Source organism: Culex pipiens, chromosome 2, assembly GCF_016801865.2.
Source record: "Culex pipiens pallens isolate TS chromosome 2, TS_CPP_V2, whole genome shotgun sequence".
Taxonomy (NCBI): Eukaryota; Metazoa; Arthropoda; class Insecta; order Diptera; family Culicidae; genus Culex; species Culex pipiens.
In genome coordinates, this window is record NC_068938.1 from 121268762 (window position 1) to 121293197 (window position 24436).

General features: G+C 37.8%; 1 protein-coding gene across 7 annotated transcripts in view; it reads left to right on the forward strand.

Moving 5' to 3' along the window:
- The window catches only part of LOC120421350 (rho GTPase-activating protein Graf), a 68217-nt gene that overhangs the window by 27760 nt on the left and 16021 nt on the right, over positions 1 to 24436 (forward strand). For 6 of the 7 annotated variants that reach the window (XM_039584530.2, XM_039584529.2, XM_039584534.2 and 3 more), the window contains exons 3-4: positions 10192 to 10349; positions 10612 to 10785. In XM_039584530.2, coding sequence (XP_039440464.1) covers positions 10192 to 10349; positions 10612 to 10785 — 332 coding nt within the window. Of the gene's footprint in view, positions 1 to 10191; positions 10350 to 10611; positions 10786 to 16240; positions 16728 to 24436 lie in introns of those variants that run through there. The other variant, XM_039584535.2, reaches the window with a different exon arrangement.

The window sequence follows — 24436 nt, forward strand, 5'->3', positions numbered from 1 at the left end:
AGAGATACTTTACAGTCATATGAAGGAAAATTCATCATTATCTCGAAATGTATATTCTTTAAAGTGCTTAAATTGTATAGATTGTTTTGGTTTTCTTATTGAATATCGGATGTAACATCTTAAAAGGGCTGTATCTCGAAAACTACATCAGCGAATGTTTTTATTTTTTTGCACAGAGGTGCCCTGTGGTGTAAGGAATCGATAGACCTCAAAATCTCGGATTGCATATTTTTTCATAATAACGGTATTTTGAGTACCGTGCTTAAGTATATTAGAATTTATAAATCCAAGATGACGTCAAAATTGGTGGTGATGGAATGTCGAGAAACTGCTTTTGGTAATTTAATTGGCAATAGCCGAACTCGAATTCGATGTTAAAAGTAAGAAAATAAAGAAGCCATTTTGTGTCATTGACTTCACCCATAAAAGTCTTCATACAATTTTGGCAGCTGTTCTTACAAAAATGGTACGTAAATATTCTAAAATCTGTAGCTTTTGAATGAATTTTCTGTTCGATTTTGGTGTCTTCGGCAAAGTTGTAGGTATTGCTAAGGAATAGTTAGGAAAAAATAGGTACCTACAAAGAAAAATAAATCCGATTTTAATTTTAACTTTTTTCCACTCAATTTCTTTTAATTTTTGAAACATTTTGATATGTTTTAGGGGACAAAAAACCGCAACTTTTGTGCCATAAAGAAATACATACAAAAATTGTGGAGCTGAGTATTTTTTTGAAAATGTGTTTTTTTTGATAAAAAAGAAATGCTCTTAATTTTTTTTTGCTTTGGTTTTTAATTTTTAATTAAATTTGCAATCGAAAAGTACTTGACAGATTTTTTGGTAAAGTACACCGTTTTCAAGACGCACATTTGAAGATTTTCGAGCACAGGCTCAATGCTCAAACGTATTGTTTTGCCATGTTGTTCGATGATTTTAATTAAATGAATTACTCACGAAAAAGATAACAATGTTTTGTTCTTTTGCCAAAAACAGATTTGTAAAATATTATTTTGCCATCAAGTTAAACTCATTTGCGTTTTTGTGATGTGCCCGAAAATCTTCAAAATCTGGCATGCCTGGGTCCAATCTTCAATGTCTCTTAGACAATTTCATTGGAAATTGCCTAAACTTTTCGAAAAAAAATATTTTAGACGTGGACAATCATGGACAACCTTTAAAAAAACGGGAATTTCTCAGGTAAAATTAAACTTCATATCGGTGCATTTTATCAAAAAATCTGTAGAGTTCTTTTCGATTGCAAATTTAATTTAACATTAAAAATTGATGCAAAAAATATTTATTTTTTCCAAAAAAACATAATAATAAATATACATATGTATGAATTTAGGAAAATTTTATTTTTGCTTAAAAAAAATTATCAAAAAACTGTCCTCTTTAATACCTACAACTTTGTCGAATACACCTAATCGATTAGTAAATTTTAAAAAATACAAGAAAAATAAAAATGGTCCAAATCGACTGATTTCATAGAGAATTGTTCATACAATCTATGGGACTATCCATAAACCACGTGGACACTTAATGGGGGAGGGGTTGACATTTCCAAAAACGTGGACACTTTGGATGGTCCCTATCGTATGTGCTGTGTTTCGCGCCTAATTTGCGACACATATGAGCAATTTGGTGAGAATTCTAACAATGATTTTTTTTGTAGGTACGTTCGAAGATTACATTTTGCACAATTAGTACATTGCAAATTTTATTTTAAAATCTTGTCAAAACTTCAAAAATTGTACTATAACTATGAAACAGAAACTCAAAAGTTCTACAAAATAATTAAGTGAAATGTAATGGAAATATATGAATTAGAAATTCAATACATTTACATCACACAAAAAGATTCTTTAAAATGTCAAAGAAATCTATCCAATGCTCATCTGCAGATCGTTCTATCCATTAAATGGCACCTGTACTCGTCAGCAGATCATGATCCAACCTCAAAGCTCAATGTTTGGAATGCAGAACTCAAACTGCAGAGATCGTGCCGATAGTTCGGCTTAGCTTTATGAGAACAGAGCAAAATACGCTCCCCTCGGTGGATCGTAAATTCTCTGCTGCCACGTGACAATTGCCCTTACCGGGGTTGACGTTTCGCTTCCAAGCTCCACTCGAACAGCATCACTGCCCTACAGAGAGATCGGACGCGATCGTGTGTTTGTGTACTCAGTGGGTGATGTTGAAATGTGTGCTAAGTTGGCCGATGGGCTCGAGAGCTTCAAGTTTAGCACAACTCAGCAGCAGCAGCAGTTTGGAGGCTGCAGGTTTGTTTGTCGCAGGTGTACTTTTTGTTAGGGTGGTTCATTGCTGTAAAATGAATCAAAAATATATCAACGTTAGCAAAGTTAGCTCAGTTTCGCGACTTGTCAAGGTTTGGGGAACTACAACCAGATCATCCCAAGCCCGCCACAGTCCGCCCTATCAGCAATATTTCACTTACACGCTATAGCATACAAACTAAAACGACAGGTTGTGTTTTTGCGCGACGTTTGATTCACACGAGATGTGACGAAATAATGGCTTTTCGGTTTTGTGTAAGCGGGCAAAATAGTTGCGGTCTAGAACAGGTTGATCGTTGTTGTTGTTGTTTTTTTCTTCTTGTTACTTTTTTCGCTCGTCAGATAAATTTTGCGGTAAACAGCGACTGACGGACTGTTAATTACCTCGGTGAACTTCAATGTGACTGGGTTAGACTCACCTGTTTATATTGATGCCCTCTACGGACGTGTGAGGTTATCCGCTGCCCATATCTTTTCGACGCGGGCTGTATATGAGGTGTAGACACATTTTGTAGACAACGAAAAATCGAGAGTTTTTTTTTTTAAAGGTCCTATAAGCTATTGTGTTTTATATGCTTATAGAACCTTAACAAAAACTCTAGAAAAGAAATATCGATTCACATATCAATCAGAATGCCCTAAACGATCTTCTTCGCCGGCGTGCCTTCTGATCTGCCTTCTGATACAGGAAAGATTTGTTGATGCAATTGGATCATTCATATATCAATACATAAATCTAAAAAAAATACCTCTAGAATTATTGGAAGGTTTGCTGTGTTTTTAATCACTTGTCGCGATAGCCAACTCGCTTTTTCCCAATCAAATGCATTGAGAAACAGATAGAAAGACCATGAATCGCACGTGCAGAGACAAACAACGGAGGAAATTGAAGCAAATTGATTGTGCTCTTTTGTAGCCCACAAGAAGAAAGAAAGGTTCCAAGGTGCGAACAACAAGAGGGGAGAAAAAAATAATCCACACATCTCTCCATTCATCCATTGGACCATGGTATGGAGTTTCAATGCAGGACAGGTGAGGGGGGTATCTCCACTGGAGACAGCCCGTAAACTAATGGCTAAACCGAAAGCAAATCGTCCAGGCAGAGTGACTCAATCGAGTGGAGTCGAATTTTACTGTTATGTAATTTAGCTTGTGAGGAGCCGCCATAAATGAGATGTTGGATGAGCCGACGACACACTCTCGTGACAAATTAACTTTCGAGGTACAGGTTGTCGGTTCGATCTGGGTGGGTGATAAGGACAAAAGCCCAGAATTTGCCACTTTTATACGACTGTCGTAAAAGTGAAGGTATCGGCGATTTTTAGAAGATTTCATGCTCACACAGTCGATGGGGATCGGAAGCACTGCGGAGTAGCTGAGGCTGTTACCTAACGTAATATCTTAGTCCGTCCGAAATGGGCACACAAAACGAGTATGGGTTTGGGTCAGTCAGTCAGTCTGTCAGCTTCTGTTCAAAGTTTGAGCCCCGTGTGCAGCGTAAAAATACAATTTTTGCTCCTTTCCTCGGATAAACGATACCGATGGGAAAGAAAGAAGAAGAAAAAGTGGGAGAAAGATGAAGCCGTGTTTGAGCAGATCTGGCACGGGTTGATTGGAGTTAGCCAATTTTGATGTTACGTAAACTGGAGGCTAACTATATTAATTCATCTCGTTGCTTTAGTTGGGAGATGAGATTCATCATCGGTGATGAACTGCAGTTTTGTGAAATAAAGACGTGTAGTCTTCAAGAATCATCTTTTCGATTCATTTTAATATATTTTGTTATGAAACTTTTTCTAATAAAAATATTTCAAAGTCCAAATTTGACATGATGCTCCAACGACTCCACCCTTTGCAAATGGGTTAAAAACTGCAAAACAAACAGGTTGGAATGGATGGTAGCAAAAATGTAAACAATTAAACAGAGGCGTTGACACTAATAACAGGAAAGCGGTAGCTGCGTCGTCGTAGTCGTCGTCGCTCGGAAACTTACTGAATCGTGAATAATTACACTCTCGATCGCAATTCAACTCACTCGTGCCATGACTATGATGTACTTGTGTGTGCATTACCCGTTTGGAGCCCGCGCGATGGTGATGATGATTGCTGTTGATATTGCTGAAAGCTAGCAGTTTGTGCTAAAAACTGACGGTGACTTTCAGGGTGTGCCTTCGCCACATGTAGAGCACTTTGTGACTGATAATAATGATGATAATTGGGGTGTTGTTGTTGTTGTTGTATTTTTGTGTGTGTCTATATTGCGTGGGTTGGGAAGGAAGTAAAATCGGATGTTTCTGCCTTCCTCACTTGGCGCAAATATGTAAAAAAAATCAAATACCTTTTCAACTAAATAAAAAAAGGATCGCACGATCAACCAAAAATTTGTAATAAGTGTGGCTTCTAAAAGAATTGCTATTATTTCAAGAGATAAAAAAAAAGCAAGAGATAGAAAGGCCACTCAATTCCGAAAAGGTGAATACCCACTGAGAATTTTGGCTCGAGATCGAGTCTGAATCGAGTCGAGACTAGAGCCAAAATTCTCAGTGGTTGGTTGCTCTTTCAAGGAAAAATAGTTTTAAGACCGAAAAATTCAGCCTAACATTTGAAAAGGTCGTTAAAATGGGAAATTTTACGCAACATACTCAAAAATAAGAGAAATTCATCAAGATTTTGAGATATAATTTTTTGAAAATAATTTTAGGGCAACGCGCTAAAAAGAGGAAATGACGAAAACCGGAAAACACAACTTTTTTCACTAAAACTTTGATAACTTGGAAATTTCAACGATGACCTATACTTTTAAGGGTAACAAAATTTTCGTTATTGAATGGCACAATGAATAATAGGCAGTAATAGACATTATACTTTAATAACATTTTTTTTTTTAATTTTATTTTTTTTAACAATATGAACTATTGTTGCAATTTGAAAAAAAATCATTTCATGAGGAAAAACACCAGAGCAAATTAATGGCTGAGAAAATTTCCTACATTTTTTTCAATTTGTGGAGCGGCCGTGGCTGACTGGTTACGGTGTTCGCTTTGTAAGCGAATGGTTCTGGGTTCGATTCCCATCTGCTCCCAACGAGAAAGTTAAGAACACATTAATTTGAAATGATGAATATGAACGAAAAATCAAAGTCGCTCGAGGCGGGGTTCGATCCTCCGTCCTTTGGATTGGTAAGCAAAAATGCTAACCACTAGGCCATGACGGCTTGGTGAGCGTGGAATGGAATTAGGAATACTGTTACAGAGAGCGAGTTGTGGCGCTATAACCACGGCAAATAAGGTCCAGGGCATTCGTGGAAATACAATGTCCCATCCCAGAGGGTCCCGGAGAACCAAGCCTTCTTAGCATGGTGCTCCTAACGAATACAAACCAAATCTCGGAGCGTATGGTGGTGTGTCCCCACGCTTCTTCCTCCCCTGTCGATTCAGAATTGTGTTGTTGTTCGAACACTCAGTGCTCAAACTCAACCCAATTACGAGTCATCTCTGCGATACGGCTTTACGCAGTAGGCCTGGCCGCTTTAACGCTTGTGATGTTTCAATGCATTCTAATGCAATGGCGCACTGCAAATGTTAATAAATGACAAGAAGAGTGCTAGGCGTCATCTAACCTAAGGCACTCTCCAGGATCCCTTCGAAAGATTGGCTGCGCTAGGGTCTGATTAGAGATTAGATTAGATTAGAAAATTTCCTACAGTTTTTTCAATTGAATTTTCGATTGGTTGCAGAATTACAGCCTCTAAAAGTTTTAAAATGATGGAAAATTGGTGTGTCGCAGTGCAGTTTCCATTTTTAACTGATGGTATCTTTGGCAACTGCTGATTCGATTTTCAATGTTTAAAAGTGAAATTTTCTGCTCTCTTTTGAATAAAAAATATTTTTAAGTTAAAAAATCAACTCTAACATTTAAAAATATCCAAAATAAGTGTTTTGATTTCTTTTAAAATGTTTGTTTTTGTTTTCAAAACTTTACAATATTTTCAAATAGCCTTATGAAAATAATGCAATAAAAAGACAAGTTGAACATTCTCCTAACAACGTCCTAATAAATCTCACTTTGATGAACATTCTAAGTCGCAACAAGTTTTTCGGCAGCTTGCAACATTATCTTCCACACAATTGAACAAAATTGGCCTCCAAAATACTTAAGCAGCTAACAATGCCGTCAACGACAAATCAGTCACAAGCTTCTAACTCAACAATTCGCGACAATTCTAAAGAGGGAGCGCGCTCAGCTTGGACCCAACTTCCCATAATACAGATGATGCTCATACCTACACTCATTTATCTTCTTTTTAAACCCATGAGTTTCTGAGTTAGGGCCCCCACAACGATGTCAACTCAACTGGTAGCTTGATCTTGATGATGGCAGACAAAAAGCCATTCTGTGTGTGAGTGGCCACCGGATGGTGGATTTAGTCTGTGTGGGACGCAACGTGGCTTGCGGATCTCTCGTGCAAAGCACAATACAAAAGCACCGCCACCCAAAGTCACCACGCCTGACACAATTTGGCGGAAAGAGAAATTAGTGTGCCGTCCCCCTGCTCCTGCGCGTCATCATCATCATCATGTGAGTGAAACTGCGTTGAAAGGTTCTGGTCCGGGGGGATGTTGTACCAAGAAGCGAAACTCCTCCATAACTGGAATATAATCGCTTGCCCGGAGTGGGTAGATGATATTATAATTACCATGGTTTCTTCTAAAACTAGAAACCCACCGACATGGTGACCCAGTTTTGACGAGAGCCGTGCTAATTCTGTGCGGCAGTTCCTGGATGGGAAGTTTACGAGATGAGCAACAATTCCCCTGCGCGACAAAACGCGATCGAACCATTGCGGGCAAAGCACCGAAAAATTGGGGGCGTTTCAGGAAGGAAACTAGCTTGAAAAGAGAAATCGAGCGGAACAAAACGAGGACAGCGCCGCTCGGTGACGACAACAAGTTAAAACTTTGCAGAAATAAACTTTTTTTTATGGCCTCGTCAAATTGAGTAGGATGACAGAGGGTAAAACTAGCCATGTAACTTTCAACTAACGTGTGCGAGAGAGATTTTAGCTCAGAAAAGAAAAACTGTTGAACGTATCTAAAAGAATTGGTATCGCACGTTACACAGAGATCTCACGGTAATTTGATCCCTCTCCCATGCCAATTCTTCACTCTGGATCTGGGCTATTCTTTATTACCTTTCCGGAACGAGCAAAACCATATGGAGAGGAGGCTAATGGAGTACATGTTGTAATGGAGAGCTAACGTTCGGACGGGCCTGGGTTGGTTCTGCTGAGTAATAGAATTATGGTTACGGTGCTTCTCCAGGGAACGAGCAAAAATCTTTCTCTTGTTATCTCTAAATTTAATGTGATGTTCTTGCTTAAGGGAACAAAAAAGGGTGGGTAGTGAAAAAGTTGAAATTTGAAAGTAATCTAAACCATTTCTATCATTTTACAGGTTCCAATACGTATTTGTCACAAATACGTATAAATACGCAAATATGTCTGCTGTAAAAATTCTACTTACAGACTATCGTGTTCTCTAAAGCAATAAATACTTAAAAGTTAAGTTAGGAATGACCATGTTTCAGTTAATGTCACCTCGATAAAATAAACAACAACAACTTCAAAAGTTAGATAACTTCAAACTACTCCGATACAGTTGTATGAATCTTCGTCTTCAAACCATATTATTTTTGCAAGTGTCTTGCAAAAAAGCGTTAATTTGAAAGTTGTGAAATTGGAAGGTTTAATAAAACCTCTTTATGATGTAATATTACATAAGTTTTCCTGTGCATACTGTCCGGAATCGCAAAAAAGTAAACTCGTTGCAAAACGAAAATCTTCTTGGACAAATGTACGACTCGTGCTAAAAAATCTTCTTTTTTGCAACTTGTTGTGGCCTATTTGTTTGCAAATAAATTTTACTTTGATCTGTTCGTCTTGTGAATGGAAACTAGCTTGTCAAATTCAATTATGTGGCTTTATGATCACTTTTCAAAGATCACATGTGGTCATCTTTTGTGGGTATCATCATTTGTTATCTTCCCATCATTAAGAAATTTTATGCGCATTCTTCGAAACGATGAAGCAACGACGTGTCATAATGTCTGTCCGTCTGGTATTTTGGCAAATCAAAACAAAAACCTAAATCAACACCATATTGGAGGCAAGCTCTGCTCGCTTATGTTTACATCAACATATTAAGCAAGATAAAACATTAAAAATCCGCCACATGTGTGTCTGAACCACTCTCCGATCAACGGCCGCCGCTGCTGCCACGCTGTGCTGGATGCTAATGTGGCCATTATTGAGAATGGAATCAACAAATGGGGTCAGGGGCGCAAAAGAACTCCCCATACCAAAGCCATGTTTCCTTTTGGTTTGCTCGTTCTATACAACGCCGCCACCATCGCCGGAGTCGGTGGTTGGTAGAGCCTCAAATCGGTCGTTTGTTTACTTTATTTTTAAAGTTATGCCAGCAACAAGTTTCGCGTAAAATCACATGTGAGTAGACTTGCTGGCGTTGAAGTCTGCAAATTGTAAATTTTGTTGCCATGATTTGTCATTTTTGATTTCACACTTTTAAAATGACTTATCCATTTTCAAACAACACAAATGATTGTGTTTATCAAACAACAGATAGTATTAAGGAATTCACAGCTGGTGGCCATAGCAAGTGCGAATTGACCCGCTTAACCCTTCCCTTGATCGATCGATCGGTAGACCAGATTTTTGGTGCCGCTGAGGGGTGTTTCTGTGGCTGCAGCAGACTGGTTAAGAGTGTGAAAGATCACATCGCACAGGTTCATATTACAGGTGTTTTATTCATCGTTGCGTGCGTCAATACCGTGCACGGAAAGTTGGAAATTTTGATTTTTTTCAAGTATATATCGTTACAAAAACATGCTGTGTATGTATCTCTCAAATATTATTTTGTAAGATCTGTTTTCTGAAAGTGAAATTTATTTTGCTACATCCAAACTCTCCGTGTCCTAAACAAAAAAAACAAACGTTGAAAATCGATGATGTTAGATGTGTTTACCGCAGGAACGAAAAAACCAACATAAAAAACCGGTTTACAAAACCAATGAATCAAAAACACACGGTGATTAAGCCACTTTTCGCAGATGATTGCGTTAAGTAACACCGGTGGGGTTTTTTTGTTTTCGAGGGAAGGTAAAAAGTAGCACTTGTTAAGCCGATGAAAAGATAGTCTGGGGCATTACGTGTTACGTGCAACTAGCCCTCCCAAAAAAAGTACTCTCGGCCCTAATTAGAGCGTTTTGCGCCGAATGGTTGCAACCGATACCGTGCTGAGCTGAACTAGGCTGGCTGTGTACGTAAGTAATTAATTTAATTCGCATTCAACGCACATCCATCACCTGCATCGAAAAGTCGTTTTGTTGACTTTTTTCCGATGGCTAGGCTCGCAAAAGTCCACAACTCTCGTGCTGCACATATGTTGGTGTGTTTGTGTGTATTTAATTACAGCACAAATTATCGATTACCTCTTTTTATCGTCGTTTGTTTTCTACACGAATCGTCTATGACAGTGGTTTTCAAATTTAGTTTGGCTCGGATCAAATCTTAAAGATTGAACAATAAATCAATAATATGTTGGATCTGGGACTGTTAATCTTGTTAAGGTTATTAAATAATCTAAATATTTTAGTAAAAAACTTCATACAAACAACACATTTTTATTATGTTTTATACATTTAATGTGAACCGTAGAAACCATTTTGGGAACCACTGCTTACTTGACCGCGTTCAGCAAAAAATGGAGTGTGAAATTAATTTACTGAGTCGCTCATGTTTACATGCTCTTTCTCTGTCCCTCGCATTTCTATTAAAACAGCATAATCATATAACGCTTCCGCTTTTCCTCTTTTGCAGATTTGTCCCGGGCACAGCGGACCCTGTCCAAGAGTCTGAACGAGTTCAACTTTGAGTGCATCGGCTCGACCCAAACCGACGACGAGCAGGTGATAGCCGACAGTCTGAAGCAGTTTAGTAAGCTCATATCGGCGATAGAGGAAGAACGTGATAATATGGTAAGTGTGTGTGTTAGTGTGTCCGCAAATGGCTTCCTTATACTTGCTTCACCCAGTTGAAAAAGAGTCACAGGTTCGCTTATCGAACGAGAAATTACATCATCAACACCATCACTGGTCGTCGTAGGTTGATTGGTTGTCTTTAGTAACCTGCTTCTGCGCCCCGGCCAGCCAACATCTCCATATTTATATTAATTTACTATATTGCTTATTTATCACTCTCTCTCTCACTCCACTCTCCACTTCCCCTCTTCCCAAACAGTTGGATCGAGCGCACGATCAAATCGTGGGACCGCTGGAGGAGTTTCGCAAGTGTCATATCGGAGGCGTGAAGGAGAACAAGAAAAAGTACGACAAAAAGACTGCCAAATTTTGCCAGGCGCAAGAAAGGTTCCTTAACATGTCCTCGAAGAAGCCGGGATCGGCCGTCGTGGAGGTGAGTGTCTGTGTTCGTGTTTGTTTACGGGACCATCTGAATGGATTAGTATCATGGGATATTCAGATTTTTTTGTTCAGTTTTGGATTATGAGTCAATAGATGTACATGGGTGGGTCTACGAGCTTTCTATGAATAGTAGTTCATTTTTTAATTTTTAGCGAAATCTAACTTGCTATCGAAAAATACTTTAATTATTTTTTGAAAATGTAGCGTTTTCAAGTACAAGTTTTTTTTTAAGGGATAAATTTTGTCGTTTCAAAGGGTTTTTTGAATTTAAAAAATAATTCTTGAAAAAAAGACTTCCTGAAAAAAATATTTTTGAAAAGCTGAAAATATTTGCTATAAATTTATCTTTGGAACTTTGAAAATCGGGTAATTTTATATTGACGATTTTTGGAAACTATTGGCCCAATTTTCTTGTGTACAGTGTAACAGCTCTTCCAAAGAACATTTCTTGGAAAATCAAATTGCCACATAATTTTGCGAATTTTTCGAGAACACTTAGATAAAAAAAAATGGTAAGTCTGTTATTTGGCACCACGAAAGAAGCTTAAAATATTTTATTTTAAAGGATTTTCCTTCAGAATAGTCGCTGAAAATCGGGTAGTGTACTTTATGTATGCATTAAATTTCACATAAACATGCCTTAAGAGACGCTTAACTATATATTTAACTAATATTTGACATCCAATGAAAAGTTTTCGAACCAAAAGTTTTCGAACCAGACTTCTAGCTGTCTTTATGCACCAATTTGTATCCTGGCAATCTGTTGCTGTTGCTTATAAAATCAAAAAAAATAACTTTTAAACAAAAGTTGCTTTAGATCCCCCGATGAAATGTTTCGACCTACCCCGCAAAATTTCGGAAAAGAGCCCTTCTTTCAAAGTGCTAAATATTAGACCTACTGATTTTTTTTTTATCTTAAGTTTGTTCTAGAAAACACACCGTGCTATCTGCTGCTGGCAAAAATATGTTTGAACCAGATCGGCCCCTTTTTAACTCCCTTACAGGAAATATCTTGATAACTCTGTGTAGTTCACAAGAATTCCATACTGCGAACGGAACGGAATCCGATAACATTTCCACTTTGCCTGCACTGTTCCTGTTCTAAACGTTGTTGTACGTCATCCCTGCCCCTGTCCCCTGGCAACAGCAGCAGTAGCACAAATGCAATTATCGACGACACCCCAAGCCATTCACCCCCTACCGATTTGAGCAACAGTGAGTGCAGCAGCACAAAAAAAACCAAACCTATGTCGCAATTTCTCCCCCTCGGGCATTACAGGATGGGCTCTGAAACGTCCTGGTGATGACACCGTGAAATTCTGGCGGCGTTATCTGTGCTGAGAAATTCTCTAGGAGACAATCATTTTTTTAAATTTTGTATGATGTTTTAAAACTCATTTCATGACGACTTCAAGTTTTCCAGATTATCAGAGAATTAAAAAAAATATTCAAGAAATAATAAAAAATATAAAGCAAAGTCAATTTGCGGAAACCCACATTGACATCTTCCTTGCATCCTCCCTGACATGAGGGGAGGAAATCCTTGTTCCGGTTTGGTCATCATCCGCACCCCAGGAAGCTAATTCAAATCTTGTTCGCTGCACCCTCATTTCTATGAATCCAATCCCCCGGAACGTGCCAAGATTCGCGTGGGTTCTTTGGTGCTTGTACAGAACATTTGCTCACTGCCGGTTGCACACGTGTGCCACGCAAATCCAAGCAAACGTCACTGCTGCTTTTGGTGTTTGGCGTCGTCGGCGGCTTCTGTCAGTCACAGCAGTGTCGTCGCCTCCTTCGTCAATGGGACAAACAGAGTGGGGGATCAATCACCCAAGGAAGAGCAAGAGAGAGAATCCTGTACTCACCTCTTACTGCCAAAGAGAGTGAATTTTTAGTTCCGGTGGCGAATTCGCATGCGCCAATTTTGTTGTTGTTGTCATCCTTCCATTTTGGAGTGGAAATGTCTCTCTCTCTCTGGGTAGGAGTCATTCATGTCAGAGGAAATCGGTGTGTAGGCGAGAGAAATTGTACTATTCTCCCACAGGTTTGCGTGACATTTTCGTGAGAGCGTGCCGCCGTTTGTTTGTCACGGTGTGAAATCCGTTTGATGCTCTACTGTGTGGGTGCAGGATCTGCTACAGGATAGTCGCGATCTTTTGTTTTTAGAAAAACGATTCAACTTGTTTCAAAATTGGTTTGAGAGCAAAAGCATAATTTGTCATACCAATTATTTCATTTATTGTAGTTGTAAAACGCATTGGACAAAATTCACAAAAATATGTATTGTTTTAAACTAGTTCCATCTTGCTAATGCATTTCTAATTGACGTTAATTAATTTCCATAGTGTTTGTGTCGCTAGGAAATTCCGTGTGCAAACGACAATATATTGAGAATGGATATTCTAATGGATTTGCTGTCTTCGACAAAGCTGTATTTATGATTATGATTATGAACACATACACTGAAAAAAAAATCTTGTTTTTCTATTTGACTTTTTATCAACAAAAGTTGAACTCCCAAAATACATTTTTTTATTTTAGATTTTTCATATGATTGAAGAGTCTAAATATATATTTGTTTGTGCTACAGTTCAGAATGATGGAAAATCGTATACATTCAAGACTCGATTATCCGAAGGCCTTGGCAACATTTCACTTCGGATAAACAAAACTTTAGATAATTAAATCACAAAAAAATCTTGTTTTTATTGTCGAGCTTAAGCATGACACCTAAACTGCCCCTGATCGCATAAATGTCCCATATGCATTTTCATCGTTTTTGAGTTATTGATGAAGTTTGGTTCAAAATCGTGTGCTCTTTCAGAAAAACCTGCAACACCCAGTACTTTGCTCTAGAATTCATGAGGAAATCAAGTTTTTTTTTCGCGAAAACATAACGCGTAGCCTTATGTGTGGTACAACTTTCAAATGCATTTTGCTCAGCTTGCTGTTTTTGCATATAGGACATTTATGCGAACATGGGCAGTAAACTTCTCTAAAGTGATTTATAGTTCAAAAAACCAAGTTGGCGTCAAAAATAGTGTTAAAAAAAATGCATTTTTAAATTTATTAGACAACCAACCATTCAAATTTGACTAAAATGGTGTCGCAGTACTCGAATTTAATGTAAAAGTAAGAAAATAGAAAAAACAGAAGATTTTTTTTCTTCGTTATTCAATTATTCGATGTCCCATACAAACCATCGGTTAATCGAACTTCGGATAATCGAAACTTCGGATAATCGAGGCCTCGGATATTCGAGTCTGGACTGTACTTAAGATAAGATTTTTTTTAAACAATGGTGAATTAAAAAACTTGAAATTTTTCAAACAAAATTTAAAAATGATTGTTAGATGCAAAATCAAATTTCTATCGAAAATTTTACAAATTGTTTGATTAAGTTCACCGTTTTCAAGTTATAGATATTTGAACGTTTTTTGCCTTCCTCACCTCACTGAGGCAAGGCTATAAACTCACTCGAAAATTGAACTTCTTAAATAGACCTTCTAGATATAACTTTACGTATACATATCGACTCAGAATCAAATTCTGAACAAATGTCTGTGGGGATGTGTGTAGACATGATTTACTGTTTAGTAAAGTATTTAGAAAGTTATGCTAAGAAAAAGATTTTTGTATCTACAAAAATCTTTGGGTGATTTTTCTTGCATAACCTCAAAAGGCCGGGTCTTTTTTTTTACGTGCGAGAGTCGCGCCAGATGCGAAACGCCCGGTTGCCACATCGCTTCACATGAGAGTCTGCATGTTTTCTGGAAATGTCTGTATCAGGTATATATTTTTTCATAAACTTATTTTCATTATTACTTTGTAAATGTTAGGAAGGCACCAACAACCTAATGGTGGATTAAGAAACGTTTTTTTTATAAATGTTCAGTTTTTCGCAATTTTAAATACTCCATGCAACCTCATGCACCCTTGTAAAAATATATTCAAAAATAACTGAGGAAATTTCCTACTTTTTTAACATTGTTGATCTGGTGATTGCGGATATATCTACAGCATCTTAACACTGCTGTATCTACAGCATGTTTAACACCAACTCACACGGACGCCCAAGCCTCCCAAAAAAGGTGGAACGGTAACTTCAACTCGCTGGTTCTCGGGCATTACTCAACAAATCGGGACGATTTTTGTTTCCAGTGATTTGTAATCTGTAATTTCTGCGACCGAAAACATCTTTCCACCTTTTTTTTAAACGACTGCCTCCGCGAAAATTTTGGCGATTTTTTTTACACGCGAAAAAAAAGTTGGAACGATGTTTTAGATCGCAAAAATTACAGATTTGATCAAATTAAGTTCTGTAATGTTCTAGAATCATCTAGACATCCTAACAAATCGCTGGAAAGAAGAATCATTTTGATTGGTTGAGTTATGCCCGAGAACTATTGAGTTGAAGTTACCGTTCCAACTTTTTTGGAGCCTTGGGCATTGGAATGTTAAAGTTTAAATTTTGAAAAAAATGAGTTTTTCTCAGTGTTATCTAGGTAATTAGCCCTCTTGGATCTTGGAAACTGTTGGTTCGATTTCCAATGGTAATACAACTAATAAGAAAAGGTTTAAAAAAATAAATCAAGAGGGGAATGTTTTCTATTTATGCCTCTTTCGATCTGTTTGATTAAAGATTAAAAAACATTTATTTGATTGAAAACATATCTATTTGTTCTAACTACTTTAGAATCGATTTTACGAGTCTTTCAATGAACATTTAAATGTTTTGCAATAATTTATGTTCAGCAAAAAATTAAAATAAACTTGCTTGGGCCGTATAATTTATTTTCAAAATAAATATTTGAAATAGTTTACCTAATTGTGATATCAACAACTCATTTCATTAAATTTGATTCATCAAAAAAGTAAAAATCATTGCAGCTTTCGACTGCTGTACAATCGGGAGACCAAATACTATCGATTTCAACAACATTTAGCTAAAATTGTATGGTTAAGTTTATTGTTGGTCATCCATAACCGATTTTTGTAAAATTTTAACAGACGATTTACCGATCTAAAACTGCCCATAAAATAACCGTAATCGGTAACAAATCTAAGTTTGAACCTTTCAGAAATTTGATTTTAAAAGGTTAGGTTTTATTTTCAAAATCGAGCCGTGCCCTCCGAGCAGCGCTGTTATGAAGACAAAAACAAAACCAAGCATATTGTGAAAAGTTCAACGTTGAAGACTACAAAATCGCACCACCCCTGTTGTCCCTCCAAAGGGGTGCCTTCTCGGTGCGACGTCCGTGATTGAAGCTACCGAGTTTTCTCTCCCCCACAAAAGCACCTCCTGTTTCGACGTTTTCCGTTGCTTTCGCTGTGTGCGTGCGGGGTAAAATTTGCGTGTTTATCGAACGACGACATCGACAGCGCGTCGTCTATCGTCTGCCTGCCTGCCTGCCTGCAAGGATGTGTGAAGGAGGATCATCATAAATATTCTCAGTTTTTCACTTTCAACAGCAGCCACATATCCTCTGAGTTTTTTCCCTCAACCGCGCGCGTGTGACGACGATTTTCCTAGTGCTGGGGCCAGCTGAAAAGTTGGAATTTAATTTGCAATCCTCGATATTTGGAGTTGCTGGAGTTTAGCCAAGCGCTTTCGTGTTGATTTTCGGCGGGGTGTCGTCGTTGGCGTCGACAGGTGAAAAAGTGATTAAAAGACCTTCCTTCTTGCGACTGCCATATTCCGGAAGGACACACACGGAAGATTCGCGGAGTGGTTCGATGACCAGTTTGGCAAAGTGAAATTGATCGAAAGTTTTGTGGGATTTTGGAATACCCCAGTGTTGTGGACAGTGCTTTTAAGGTGAACAACTGGAAGAAGTACTTTTGGATAAGGAAAATTGGGCTGTTTCTCACTGGCCTCAATGGAGTCAATTGTGTAGCAAAGTGACGTCTGTGTGTCATGTGACGTTAGTCAAAGTAAGAATTTTATGTGTTTCACTAGAAATTAGTTGAAAGTTACTAAAATTTGCCAATTTTCCAAACAATTTGCAATGTTAGCCAGAGTAGCAAAGTTCCTTCTCTCATTGATAAATGCTAAAGTTGACGCAAGCGACGAACTTGTACAGCGTGAGATTGTGTGCGTAAATTAAGGAGTTTTCCCGCGAATTGGTGTGCGTCTGGTTTTATTGGTCAATGAAATCCGACGACAAACGTCGGAGGGGTTGGTGGAAATCGAGGACCGGAGAGGACTCGCGGGGGTTATCATCAAAGTGGACACGACGACGAATGGTTGACTGCATGTTAAACCATGCGACCAACAACGGGGTTGCCTTTTTTGTGTGTTATATAACCCTATTAGGCGCGGACTGGTAAAATTAGCCCGTTCTACAACCCTCCATCCACCTCCCACCCGCACCGGAAAATGTCACCTACCTGTCGTCGACGAGGAAGAAGCCTTTTTCGGGGTGATTTTTCCTCCCTGATGACATCATATCCAGGCGGCAGTGGTTTTGTTTGTGTTTGTGGAGCACAGCTTGTGTGGGCGGATTTTTTTTTAACAATTTCGGGGAGGAAAATCTGCGCCACGAAGAAGAGCATCAGGAAGAAAGCAGTTTCGCATACAGCTGTTCCTTCGCCGAAGCGAGACATGGTTCCATGTCGAAGCGTTTGTGTGTCCGTCTGTAGGGTGGCCATAATCATTATGGCTAACCTTGAAACAAAAAAAAACATCACTCCTCTTCCCAGTAATTGTTTGACGAAGAAGAGTCGCTTCTCTCACTCCATGACATCATCTCAACCTAGCTTTTCTCGGACAGGTGGATGTAACAGATTGGAGAAGAAATCACCTCCACATTATATCTTCTTTTCATAGTCAAATTACAAGTTGTATCACATGGGAAATTTCTTTTCACTATTTTGTTATTTAATTATGCCTAAATTTGATATATAAATAGGTCAACAACTTTGTCATACCAAAACAACAATTTTTCACCTTACAAAAGCAAATTTTACCAAAGCAAGCTTTGCAACAAATGGATATTTTTTAAATTGTTGACGTGCCACCAGAGCAACGATGCTACGACGGGGGTTGAATTATAATGGTCATTTCGTTTTGTTATAAAACTTGCTAAGAAGTTGTCACACCTAAGTAAGTTAATATGGAAATTATTTTATTTATTATTAATTTCTTTCAGACACATATTTTATGTTTTTCTCAAATATAAACATTTGTATTTTGTTCTGATACTCCCACCACCTCGGGCCGCAGCCAAAGCCCAGCTCTGCACATTTCGTAATAGCAAGTTGTTAAAACAATTACCATTTGGTGTGGAAGACGCTCCTTCATTCATTCATTGTTGTTGTGCTCTTCCCCTCCCACCGCCCAATCTCGCGGAATTGCCTTTGATGATCATTGCTGTATTTTTCTGAATGTGCTGGAAATAACGAGCGCGAATTACAATAGTAATAGTTGACGGCGGCGGTGGCGCTGTTTTTCTCGCTTGGAAACTTTCGCTTTCGGAATTTGGAGCCATCCCCCACCGTCTACTCTGCACTACCATCCCATCGTAGTAGGCTGATCACGGCGCGCGTGGAAAACACCAAAACAACAATAAACCGACGTCACTGCGCCGAAGCAAATTGCTAAACTTGGCGGGCGGCACATTTGAAGGGGTTGCAGTGGGTGGTGGGTGTTGAAAACGAAGTTATCTCTTGTCTGGTGAAGACCTGCGCGTCCAATAGATAATGCTTGATGGATGCTTTGCTGGGCAGTGATTTGTTGCTTGATCGAAGGGGATTAACACTTTGAAGAAGCTCGTCAGTGTCTTGCGAACCTTCGTGGTGAACGGACACTAGAGCTGCGGTATTTTTTACTACCTAAGCTCAGAGTTATTTCAAACAAAATTCACAGTCTTTTTAAATACTACCTGAGTTATTTTCCAAAATTCTAAACAGTCTTTTCAAGGCTAACCCCACCTGAAATTTTGTTGTATTTTACAAACGAAGCCATCTTTTTAAGAGAACTTTGATTGCAAAATGCGTCAAAACAAAGGTAAACGCAAATCTTCTGAAGATTTGGTCGTTACGTCGGTGAAGCGTTTGAACGCTAAATCGGCTAACGGAAACAGAAAAAGAAAACAGCCTCATCCGAGGTCTGATTCTGATTCTGAAAGTGAGGTCAATCCTCCAATTCCATTGGCAAACGGTTTCGGTGTTTTATCCGAAACTGTTGACAAGGATCCTTCTCCTCGTACTGAGCCTACTGCCGTCGAGAAACGAGTAAAGGCTCCGCCAATTGTAGTGACTTCCGTCTCCGATTTGGCCAGCTTTCGAACGCAACTGAAGAATTGCAAGGAAACTTGTAATTTGAAGGTTTCGTTCCAGCTTGGTCGAAGAGGAGAATGTCGCTTGTTGACGGAATCTTTACAAGATCACCAAACTTTTGTTGGTTATTTGAAAAACCACAAACACAATTTCTACACGTATGAGACCAAGAATGCTCGTCCATTCAAGGCGGTCCTGAAAGGTCTCTCCAACGACTTGTCGGTGGATGAGATCAAAAACGAACTTAAGGTGTTGCTTGGCTTTGCCCCATCCCAAGTAATACCAATGAAGAAAAAATCAAACGGGAATATTTCTCGCTTTGGTTTGACTTCACAATTTTATCTGATTCATTTCAACAGAAATGAAATCAACAATTTGAAACTTTTGGACAAAGTTCAGTTTTTGTTCCATGTACGGGTAAAGTGGGAGCATTTTAAGAAACATGGCGGTAATGGCCAGAATCTGACCCAGTGCCGGCGTTGCCAGGCATTCGGTCACGGTACTGATCATTGCGCCATGGTTCCAAAATGCATGGTTTGCGGGGATTCATCTCACGACAAGGACAATTGTCCCGTGAAAGAAGTCACCCAATTTAAATGTGCAAATTGTGGTGGAAATCACAAATCAAATTTCTGGGATTGCCCCATCAGAAAAAAGGTTTTGGATTCTCGTGCTAAGCATCAGCCGAAATCCAAACCGAAATTTTCTCAAAGTCAGGTTGTACCTGCATCTTTAAATCAAACGTTCGTGCTGTCTCACTCGAACAATGCTAGAAATACCCCTACCGTGGAAAAGTTAGGTAACACTAATGGTATTTCTTATGCCAACGTCGTTTCGGGTTCGGGTTCATCCACGAATTTTAAATCCTCTACCAATATTCCTGAAATTGGGCAGGTACCTCAAATTTCATTTGAAAATGTTTCTGCTGGCAACGCTTTGGGATCTTCTGATCTCGGCGATGTTACGTTTGAAAAAATGACTTTTTTGCAAAACTCACTGTTTGGTTTGATTCAAACAATGAGTAATGCTACATCCATGATGGAAGCTATCCAGATTGGATTAAAATTTGCGAATGATGTTGTTCTTACCCTGAAGTTTAATCATGGATCTAAGTAATTCCATCAATATTATGAATTTTAATGCTCGCTCTTTAAAAGCGAAAGAAAATGAATTTTTCAACTTTTTACGAGTTCATAACGTGCATGTTGCTGTTATAACCGAAACATTTTTAAAAACTGGCACTTATTTGAAAAGTGATCCAGATTATAAAGTTATAATCAATAACAGAATGAATCGAAATGGCGGTGGAGTTGCAATAGTTATCCACCGTAGCATGACTTATAGCACGTTACGTGACTTTAAGTTAAAAGTTATTGAAAGTTTGGGCATTGAACTTGAAACTTCTTTTGGGAAAATTATGATTGCAGCTGCATATTTGCCTTTCCAATGCACTGGGGAAAATAAAAATTATTTCAAAGGGGATTTGAATAAACTTACTCGGCATAGATCTCGATTTTTGATCATCGGTGATTTTAATGCCAAACACCAATCTTGGAATAATTCAAAAGTAAATTCCAATGGTAAAATTCTATTCAGAGATTGCACTTCTGGTCTTTATTCGGTTTTATACCCGAATGGACCAACTTGCTTTTCTTCTGTTAGAAATCCATCAACAATTGATTTGGTTTTGACAAATCAAAGTCAGTATTGTGGTCCTTTAGTGACTCATGCTGATTTTGATTCTGATCACCTTCCAGTAACTTTTTCACTTTCTCATGAAGCAGTTACCAGACCCAATAGTTCTGTGTTTAATTACCACAAGGCTAATTGGGACAGGTATCAGTATCATATTGAGAACAATTTAAATCATGATTTTGTTTTAGAAACCAAAGCTGATATTGATTCAGCCTTGGAATCTTTAACTAATGCAATTTTGGATGCAAGGAATATTGCTATTCCTAAAGTCCAAGTCAAATTTAATTCTCCCATTATTGATGACGATCTTCAGCTTCTGATTCGTCTGAAAAATGTTCGCCGAAGACAGTATCAACGTTCTCGTGATCCTGCACTGAAGCGAATTCAAAAAGATTTACAAAAGGTTATTGACCACAGATTCACTCTCCTGCGAAATGAAAAGTTCGCAAGAGATGTCGAACAAATTAAACCTTATTCCAAACCTTTTTGGAAACTTTCAAAGGTTCTTAAGAAACCTCAAAAACCAATCCCTTCTTTAAAAGATGGTGATAATATTCTATTAACTAATGAGGAGAAAGCTCAAAAACTTGCTCAGCAGTTTGAGAGTGCTCATAATTTCAACTTAAATGTTTTGAGTCCTATTGAAGATCAAATTTCAATAGAATTTCAGAATATTGTTGAACAAGAATTTTCATCAGATGAAGTTTTTAATACGGATCTGAATGAAATAAAATCTATTATCAAAAAATTTAAAAATATGAAAGCACCTGGTGAGGATGGCATTTTTTACATTTTAATTAAAAAATTACCTGAAGCAACTTTAAGTAGCTTGGTCAAAATTTTCAACAAATGTTTTGATTTGGCATACTTTCCCAGTAGTTGGAAAAATGCCAAAGTAGTTCCGATTTTGAAACCGGATAAAAATCCTGCTGAAGCCTCAAGCTATCGGCCCATTAGTTTGCTTTCATCTATTAGTAAATTATTCGAAAGAATAATTCTTAATAGAATGATGACGCACATTAATGAAAATTTAATTTTCGCTGATGAGCAGTTTGGATTTCGCCTTGGGCATTCAACTACTCATCAGTTGTTGAGAGTTTCAAATTTGATTCGAAGCAACAAATCTGAGGGCTATTCTACTGGCGCTGCTCTTCTAGACATAGAAAAAGCATTTGACAGTGTTTGGCATAAAGGTTTGATTGCGAAATTGAAAAGGTTTAATTTTCCGATTTACATCGTGAAAATTATTCAAAATTATTTGACGGATCGTACTCTGCAGGTATGTTATCAGAACAGCAAATCTGATCAACTACCTGTACGTGCCGGCGTCCCTCAAGGAAGCATTTTGGGTCCAATTTTATACAATATTTTTACTTCTGACTTGCCTGATTTGCCCCCAGGATGTCAGAAATCACTTTTTGCTGATGATACAAGCATCTCCGCCAAAGGTAGAAGCCTTCGTGTCATCACAAGAAGATTACAAAAAAGCTTGGATATTTTCAATTCTTATTTGAAAGAATGGAAAATTACTCCGAATGCTGCAAAAACTCAACTTATTATTTTCCCTCACAAACCAAGGGCTGATTTTCTTAAACCAAAAAGTCATCACATTATAAAGATGAATGAGGTAAACTTAAAGTGGGAGGATAAAGTGAAATATCTTGGACTTGCTTTTGACAAAAACCTTACTTACAAGGATCACATTGAAAGTATCCAGGTTAAATGTAACAAATACATTAAATGTTTGTATCCACTAATTAACAGGAATTCTAGACTTTGTCTCAAGAATAAACTGTTAATTTATAAACAAATTTTCAGACCTGCCATGCTTTATGCTGTGCCGATCTGGACAAGCTGTTGCTTAACCAGGAAGAAAAAACTTCAGAGGATTCAGAACAAAATTCTGAAAATGATTCTGAAACTTCCTCCCTGGTTCAGCACCAGTGAACTTCATCAATTAGCCGAAGTTGACACTTTGGATGTTATGTCCAATAAGATAATTGATGCATTTCGACAAAAATCACTGCAGTCTTCAGCTGCATTGATCCGCTCTTTATATAGTTTATAAGTTAGTTTTAGGGTATCCCTTTTCCCTTTTGTACATGTAGGACCTCCTACATTTGAAATCACTGAATAGCGAAAGCTACAATATTTCATGAATAAATGAAAGTTGCTAGTATTTAAAATTGAGGTGAAAAGTCATCGATTGTGATTGGACACTCAATAATATTTTAACTGAATGAATGTACATGGAAGAGAAAATCAAAATAAATATAAAAAACAAAAAAAAAAAAAAAAAAAAAAACTTTGAAGAAGCACAACAATTGATGGTGTCAACGACATTTCTTACCGCAATATCATTGATTAAAAATAACCAATCAAAAAAAAAAAAAAAAAACGGCAAACTTTTGCGCGCTGTTAGTATTTTCCTTTGTTTTGTTGTTTGTTGACTTCTAAACTTTTTTTATACTTAGGACTAAAATATACTATCTCATACTCGATTATCCGAAATTTTGATAATCCGATGTTCTATTGCACAACTCGACAATTTTGAAGTTGATGTCGGTAAACGTTTCCCTGAACACGCTACAACTGACAGTATTGAATTCTAGTGATTTCCCTGCCAATACATAAAATTGTAAATTTGGGTATAAATTCTTGCCTCCATGGAATCCTAGCAAGAGAGCACAGAGGCATTGAAATGCTATTGAATAATCTTAAGGCTCTGAAAGGCATCATTCTCGACCGGCCATTTGGCGCCCATGCTTGTTTTAGAAAAACATTCAAATCTTGATTCAGAATGTATAATTCAAAAAGTGGGTTTCTTTATGTTGTTAGTAAAAGCAGGTACTATATACAGTGATTAATTTTTCATTTTCTTTTACTATTTCTGGACCCTGAATCAAGAACCATCGTTGGCAATCATTGCCCCAAATGTGTAAGACATCATCTACGACCTTAAGACACCATGCACAACCCTCTCAAGCGGTACAGGGGCAGGGGGGGCAGAATGGCCCGCCTAAGTAAAATGCGCCAAAAACCATAGAAAAACATGAAAACTTACGAATTTAGTGTAGTAGGCTTATGCTTTGGGATGTTCCCTTCAATGTTGTATACTTGGTTGATTAAATTTTTTAGCTTAAAACTATTTTTGAGCCACTTAAAAAAAAAAAAGTTTTTTCGACTACTTTTCCATAGTGCGGGGCAGAATGGGCCACCTTAGAAAACAATCCATTTCGTTTAATACAACGTTGAAGGGAGATAAGAAATGACTTAAGGTACCTTTCTAACATAGTTTCCATGAAGTTAGACCACTTCAATAAAAATAGTCACTTACCAAAACAAACATTTTTGAAAATAGTGTTAATATATTTTTAAAAGGACACTATTTTTACAAATAATCATCAAAACAACTAAAAAATCAACTAATGTTGCATTTAACGTTATTTGTGAAGCTACCAGGAGTGAAATAATCCATTTAATCCAAATTTCATAACTTTTGATTGTTTTTTATAAGGCAGGATAAGGGTGGTCCGTTCTGCCCCCAAGTGGATTTTAATTTAACACTGCCACCACCAAGCCTCTAAATGATTTTAAGGTTCCGTAGTTGTTTGTATACCTTGGTAGTAACATCTAGTAACGTTATAAGCATTGAGCAAACTTTTTCA